At 51.3% G+C, this 7694-nt stretch overlaps 1 protein-coding gene across 1 annotated transcript; it reads right to left on the reverse strand.

Annotated features, from left to right (window-relative positions):
* Positions 1-774: 774 nt before the first annotated feature.
* Positions 775-5169, reverse strand: PPP1R14A (protein phosphatase 1 regulatory inhibitor subunit 14A). Its single transcript, XM_033127932.1, has 4 exons — positions 4695-5169; positions 2553-2633; positions 1941-1973; positions 775-1003 (listed from the first exon to the last, which is right to left on the reverse strand). Exons 1-4 carry the CDS (start codon positions 4893-4895, stop codon positions 875-877), a joined length of 444 nt encoding a protein of 147 aa, XP_032983823.1. The 5' UTR covers positions 4896-5169; the 3' UTR covers positions 775-874.
* Positions 5170-7694: the final 2525 nt, after the last annotated feature.

Genomic DNA, 7694 nt, shown 5'->3' on the forward strand with positions numbered 1-7694 from the left:
CCAGCCCTGGGGGCTTGCCCATCCTGATTGGTGGGCGGTCCTGCCAATATTTGGTATCTCCCCTGGCTCAGCCTCAATGTCAATCCCTTTGCCCACAGGTTCAGAGTCCTCAAATATGGATATCCATTTCACATAAACTCCTATGTATCCTTCAAAGCCTTGCCTCGATGTCACTTTCTTCAGAAAGCCCTCCAAAATTTCTTCACCACCCCAAGAGTGAATGGCTCCTCCCACTCCTTGGGCTCCCAGGTATCTTGGACCATTCAGCACACTTTGTTCTAACCCTCTGCACAAAGGCCCTTCTCCCCCACCAGTGTGTGAGCACCCTGATGCCAGGAACCGTCTTCTGCTCATCTTTGTGGCCTCAACACCAATAGTCATGCCGAGCACACAGTAAGTGCCCAATAAAATTGATGGAGTGTCTGAATGGATTGTCCACAATGTGTTGTGACATCGGGCATATTCAGCCTTGTGCATCTCCTGTGGCCCAAGGAGCACAGGCCATCATTCCTACAGGCGCTGAGTGCCACCCGTATACTGGGGCTCTGCTGGCTGGGACTAGGCCAAGGCTGGGGGAGGGGAGGACAGGATGGGAGTCCCTAGGGTGCAAGGTCAGCAGGGCCTGTTCTCATGCTCTCTGGTCGAGAGTGATTCTCCATCTGTCTGGGCCAGCTGTGGGTGCTGGGACATGAGGAGATGCAGCAGGAGAGAGGGAGGTTTGGGGGCGGGGAGCTCGGGGCGGCCCAGAGTAATCAGGGAGAGGAAAAACAGGCACACGGTGTTATTGTTACAGAACCATTAAATACAACTTATAAACAAGCCAGGAGGGCACGGGGTGGGCTGGGGGGAGTCAGAGGGGAGAGGCAAGAGAAGGTCAAGGCGGTGCGGTCCGGCCCCGGTCCGGGAGGGGGCTCAGGCTTCGGTCACTGGAGGGGCTGGGCTGGCGGAGGCCTGGCTGCTTGTGGAGGCCTCGCAGCTTCACCAGCAGCTCCTGGACGAAGTCCTGAGGACAGGATGGAGGATGCTCAAAACAGGGAGGGGGAGGGGCTCCCTGCCCAGCCCCCCTCAGCCCCTCTGACCTGGGCCCTTCCTTCTCCTGCTTCCTGTCAGTGAGAGGGGGTGAAGGTGATGTTAGGGAGGGGTACAGGCTATAGAGACAAAGTATGGGGGCGGGGAGAAAGAGACAGCCAACGGGAGAAAGAGATATAAGGAATGAGAGAGATGGGAACAGATAAAGACAGGGAGAGAGAGACAGGGGGAGAGAAATGGAGAGAGACAGAGAACAGAGACCCAGAAACAGAGACCAAGACCTAGACAGAAAGAAAGAGAGAGAGATACAGAAGGACAGACAAAGGGTCAGAAACAGAAACAGAGCCACAGAGAGACATCGAGATGTTTCTCAGGCCAAGAGATCACCCGGAGGGTCTCCAGGGACAGAAGCCTGAGCCAGCTCCAGGGCAGACAGACACACAGTGACGTTTGTTCCTCAGGCAGCCCAGAGCTGGTTAGAGAAACATGAATATTTTTCCCTTTTAAAGCAGGGAAGGAAGTGGGAGGAGTTGGGCCTTTCAGTTTCAGGGCCTGGAAGGATGGGGGGCCCCCCAGAGGTGGGAAAGGGAGACCCAGGGTGGCAGAGACAGTAACAGGGGAGAGAGACAGGGAGGCAGCACCCGCAGACGCAGACAGAGGCAGAAACAGGAGACAGATGGGGGAGCGTCTCAGCAGGGAGGAGATAATGGAGGCCCAGTGGCAGATGGGGAGAGGGGCAAGGAGTGAGGAAGACAAAAGACACCCCTGGAGATGAGAAAAGGGTTATGAGAAACACAGCCCCCCAGAGTTCCCTCTGCTGGCCCTGGACATGGCCAGCCAGCTTTTCCCTCCTCCCCCATCAGAGTGCAGGGGGCCAGAATAGGGTCTGTAAGAGGGAAAGGAGAACTCACCTCTGTGGGGTTCATGCACGATTTCAGGAGTCCCTAAACAACCCCCGCCCACACACACACACAAAAAGAGAGAGAGAGAGAGAAATAGTCAGTGACAACAATGCCTCTGCCCCTCCAGCCCCTTCCCTTTTCCAACAAAGCCCCAAGCTACAGGACAATGGATGTCAGACTCCAAGCTGGACTTCCCACCTGGCTCCAAGGGGAGTACTGTCTAAGGACCTTATACAGTAACTGGGGGCAAGGTTGAGTCAAGAAACTCAGCACCAGAACCAACTCTAGACCCAGAGTGGGCAAGAAAGTCACACACCATTTCTTGCCTCTAGGAGAGCACAGGCCATAAGAGCCAGACTGCCTGGTTTTGACTCCCAGCTTTGCTCCTTCTGAGAGCTGTGTGACTCTGGGCAAATGATTAAACCTCTCTGGGCCTTATTTTCCAAAACAGAGAAAATAATAGTGCCTACTTCGTAGGGTTTTGTGAAGATTAAATAAGTTAATAAGCATAAAGCAATTGTGCCTGGCACATAGTAAGTGCTCAACAAACATGATAACCATTGCTGATTTTTAGGGAGGGGCAAGTTGGAGTACTGGGGAACAGCTTTCCCCTCCACCTACCTGAATTTTCTGGCTTCTGTCCTCTTCATTCTCTAGTTCCAACAATTCGTCAATGTTGACCTCATCAGGCATGTCTGCCTCCTAAGGCGGAAAGGGAGGGCTGGTCAGGCGCCCTTTTTCCTCCCTCCCACGCCATTATCCAGGGCTCTAGGGGAGCCACGCCGTGCCCAGGGCCCAGCTGGCGTGTTCTGGAGCAATAATGTGGCAGTCAGGGACAGCACCACCAAGGCGGGACATCTGGGTGTTGGGGGAGGAGTGACAGATGGGTTGACAGAAGCCCAGGGCCTGTACCAGCTCCCATGCCTGGGCCCCTGGGCCCCTGAGACCCGGGGGCTGGCACAGGTCTCTCTACTTGGCCGTAGTTCCCACAACAGGAAAACAGGCCTGGTCGAGTCTTGGAATGTCAAATTCTGGGATCCAGAAGAGGGGCTGGCTCTGCCCTTTCAAGGAAAAGTCTAAGCGCTAGGTGCAGAGGAGGGGAGTGGCAGGCCATAGCCTGCTGGGGCTGGCCCCTTGCCCCAGGGGACAAGAAGGGAGGACAGGAGGCCAAAATGCAATCCTGAGTGTCCAAGGATATGACCACCGAGGGCCCCCAAGGTGGGTAGGATGAGCCATGAGTCTAAATCTGCCATCTAAGAGGGGGACTTCTAGTAAGGCCTCTTGGGGCAGAGAGCCAAAAGCAGGCTGGCTCAGTATCCCTGCAGGGGACAGAACCCAGCTGTCAGAGCAAGAGATCCCTGAGGCTACAGCTTTTTTCCTCCCCCTCCCAAAGCTCCGCTGATTTCACTGCAGCCTTTAGGACCGGGTGGCCTGGGGTTTGTGTGTGGAGAAGAGGGTTCAGCAAAGGCCTGCAGTATCTATAAGTTTGTTACATGCCTATGCGAGTCTCTGCCAAGGTTGCCAGGGCCAGCGTGAGGGTGCAGAGCTATGTGGCATCATGTGTGTGGCATCATGTGCACAGGGGCCTGTGGTCCTATGGGTATGAGGTGTGTGGCTTTCTGGCTTAGCAGTGTTTGTCTCATCGTCATGTGTCATGGGAAGCTATAGTGCACTATATATGACCTCATAAGATGCCACCTACACTAGCAACTCAACTTGTCTGTATGAGCCCACGTGTGTCTGAAAACAGAGAGACTGTGAGGGACCATGGCTTCTACTACCTTCACACAGTGCTGAGGATTTCTAGGTCCTGTGTGTCTAGGTACTGCTATGACCATTGGGTACCTGGGACTGTGTTCCACAGCACGTGTGTGTTATACAAAGTATGGCTTCAAGCAGAGACTCGAGTGAACTACTGTGTCTGTCTGTAGCCTACCTGTCAACATATGAGGCTATAGGTTATGCCCTGTGTGCCCAAGGGCAGCTATAGTCTTTGCCATTGTATGTCCCTATGTGGTGGTATAGCTTACATGGATTTCTGTCAGGATGTAGCTATAATTTCGGTTGTTTTATGTCTGTGAGTGGCTGCAGCATATGTCATTGTGTTTGCATGTGGTTACCGTTTTTTGCCTTTAGGGGATAATAATTGAGTTGTAGCTGTTGTAGTTTGTACTGTTGAGTCGCTACAGCTTGCGCTGGTGTTTGTCTATGAAGAGCTGTAACTGGAGTCCTTTTGTATGAGTGTAGTTGTGTCCGCATATGGCTGTGGCATATGTCCATCTGTAAGTGACCAAGTGTCTTTGAGAGTGTGTATGGCTGTTGCTTCCATCACTTGTGTCTGTGAGTGGCTATAGTTTGTGCACATCTGTAAATACTGTTGCTTCTTTGGCTGTGCGTCTCTGTGTGGTTTTATCTCCCCGGTCACCAAGTCTATGTTTGGCTTTAAGACATCCCCTCCCCCTACCCTTTCTCCAGATATGGCATCTCAGACTCCCCAACTTTGCCTCCTCACCCCCCAGATGGTAAACCCCTGGCCCTCCCCAGATGTTTGGGCATATCTCTGGAGACCCAAGTGTGTGTCTCTCTCTGTATCCACAAGCAGAGTGCCATCGTGGGTAGATGGCCGGGCCAATGAGTCCAATGAGTGCCTGGCCCCTGGGCGTGCGTGTGCAACAGCGAGCACAAGCAACCAAGGACCCCAAGGACATAGGGTGTCGGAGAGCTCCCCTACGCCCCTACGCCCCTACACCCCTCCCGCCTCACCCTGCCGCGGTACAGCTCCTCCAAGCGCCCGTCGATCCACTTCTCCACGTCCAGCCTCCGCTGAAGCTCCCGCCGGTCATACTTGACGGTGACACGCGCGTGTCGTTTCTGCAGTCCCCCGGGGCTGCCCCCCGGCCCGCGGGCCCTCGACGGAGCCTGCAGTTTGCTCAGCACCCGCTTGCCCAGCCTCTGAGCTGCCATTGCGTCCTGGCCTCGGCCCCCGTGCTGTTCTGTGCGCCTTCGCCTCGCGCGCAGGGGGCCTCTTACTGGCCAGGGCGGGGCCGGCCGGGGGCGGGGGCTCGGGATCGCCGGGGGAACGGCCCCGCCCCAGCTGCGCCGCGCCTCAGTTTCCCTGCCTGCAGCGCGAGGACTGTCCACTGCGCAGGCAGAAACCCTCAGCGGAGAAGGGCTCAGGTATGGGCAGGGTCCGGGAGTCACAGGCCAGCCCGGCGTCTGGGGCTCTAGGGGACTTGATCCCGGGGAAGGGGCGGGGTCCCGGGTCAAGCTCAGGGGACTTGGCTTGTGTACGCCCTCTGGCGGTTGCAAGGGACGGTGCAGGAGCCCCCATACCACCTTTCTTTGCCGGGGAACGTTATTTGTTCGTTGTTTCATTTATTCACTCATCCGTGCATCTATTCGTTCATATATTCGCTCACTCTGAGACTATTCATTGAGTGCCTCCATAGCAGGCACTGTTCTAGGCCCTGGGGATAGAGCAGTGAACAAAAAAGACATGCCCAGTCCTCATGGAGTTGACATTCTTGTGGTGGAGACAGACAGTAGACATAATAGTTAAGTACAGTGTATTATACAGTTTATCAGAACATTAGTTCCATGGAGAGATAGGAAGCAGAAAAGGAGAAATGGAGTGAGGGTGGGGTTGCAATTTTAGCAAGGGTGACCAGAGAAGTCCCTTACTTCACAAGCCTTCCCACTTCTGATTATAAGCAGCAACAATGATACTTTAAAACTTAAATTGGGTCATGTCCCTCACCTGCTTAAAACTATCCATAACTAGGCAATGGTTTCTTAGATACTGTTGATGTAAGAAATGTCCAAACCTGTAGAGAATTTTTATGAGTTTATTTGAGTCAAACTGATGACGTATGCCGGGAAGCAATATCTCAAATGCTCCAGAGAATAACAGTTGTGCAGCTTTTTTTATACATTAGAAATTAAGGAGGGAACGGGAATGTAAGGAAGATTACATGATCGTGGGAGAAAGCAAGGCAGGGATTGGATTACAGGATAGTTACTAGGATTATGTGCTCTCTTGAGGGTGGTTAAGGTTTATTTCAAAGGTGTGTTATCCTAGATGCACAGAAACAATGACAGGGCTTGCTTAAGGCAAAGATAAACCTTTTACTAAAAAGGTATCCCTCTGCATGACTACCTACCATTGCCTGCCCAGTTAGGAGACTGCCCAACATCTATTTGCGATATCCTATAGGGAAGTTAACACAGACATACCTAGTTTTTTTTTGTTAATTTGTTTTTGCTTTGCTTTATTTTTATTTATTTATTTATTTCCCCCCCCCCTTCTTCCACCTCCCATCCCCACTCTGGTTCAAGCCATTGTTTCTCAGTCTAGTTGTGTAGGACATGCCTCCCTGGCCCATGCTGGTATTAGGAGCCTTGCGCTTCCCCCACCCCTCAGGCAGTCGGTAGCAGGTTATTGGTCAGCCACTCACAGCAGCTCTCCCTAGCTGCCGGTGGCAGCACACAGTAACCCACCACAGCACAGCAGCCTGTGGCAGCACACAGCAGCCCACCGCAGCCCATAGAAGCTCACACCGACCTGCAGCTGCTCACGGCAGCCCAGCTCCAGGGTGAGCCATTGTTCACAATCTTAGCTGTAGAGGGCGCAGCTTACTGGCCCATGTGGGAATCGAACCATCAACCTTGGTGTTAGGAGAACAGCGCTCCAACCACCTGAGCCACCTGGCCGGACCCTGCTTTGCTTTATTGTGCTTCACAGACATTTTAATGTTTACAAATTGATGGCAAGACCCTCCACCTGCAAAAAGATTACAACTCCTTTTATATTTGCTTTATTGCAGTGGTCTGGAACCAAACCTGCAGTATCTCCAAGGTATGCCAGTATAGAGAACACCCAGAGTTGACTCTAACATGTAAAGACTCAGCTGTATGGTTCATTTTAAAAATAAGATCATAACAATTTGGAATCATTTGGCTTGTATCAAGCGCAGTTTGAGTTTCCAATCTCTGAGATTCTACACATTCTTGCATTTAAATAATAGATTAGAAATTAAAAAGATAGCACAATCGTAACGATGAAGAAACTATTCTATAATTCTACATATTCTTTTGGGAGATTTTGTGTTTAAAATTCAAAACAGTGAATCAGGGTATGAATTGCAAGGTGTAATATTGTCATTTGGTAAAAGTGCAAATTTTAATTCATAAGTGAAATACTCTACTGAATTTGAGTAATATCTCTAAAATTGAAATGTATGCATTTTCAATTGTTAAATTTAAAATGAAAGAATAAAATAACGATTCTTACATGATTATTATTGAAAATAATTTTCTGGTAGAGAGGAGGAGGTATAAAAAAATTAGTTCCACCACTGTTCCCAACATTATAAAGTGAGTTCCAACAGGGCAAGAATTTTGCTTTGTTCGCTGTTGTATCTTCTCCAGCATTTACAATAGTACCTGGCTCAGTGGGTCCTCAATGAACGTGCTGAATGGATGGCTGCATGAACGAATGAATGAATGTGCCTGTGCCTCCTCTCCAGCCTCACCTCTTACTAGTTTTCTGCACCTTCCAGCTCAAGCCCAGGCTTAGTGAGACAGGGTGGGAGTCGGGGGGTTCAGATGCTGGGGAGACCTTTGGCCTCACATTCATACTCCTGATCTGGAGTCCCAGGACCTAACTACAAGATTAAAGAAGATGGCTAGCATAAAACTTTAACTGTTTAAAGTAAACACCATTTTGGTAACCCAGTTAAGTTTCTTCACACACCATGTTTCCCC

Source organism: Rhinolophus ferrumequinum, chromosome 15, assembly GCF_004115265.2.
Source record: "Rhinolophus ferrumequinum isolate MPI-CBG mRhiFer1 chromosome 15, mRhiFer1_v1.p, whole genome shotgun sequence".
In the NCBI taxonomy this organism is placed as follows: Eukaryota; Metazoa; Chordata; class Mammalia; order Chiroptera; family Rhinolophidae; genus Rhinolophus; species Rhinolophus ferrumequinum.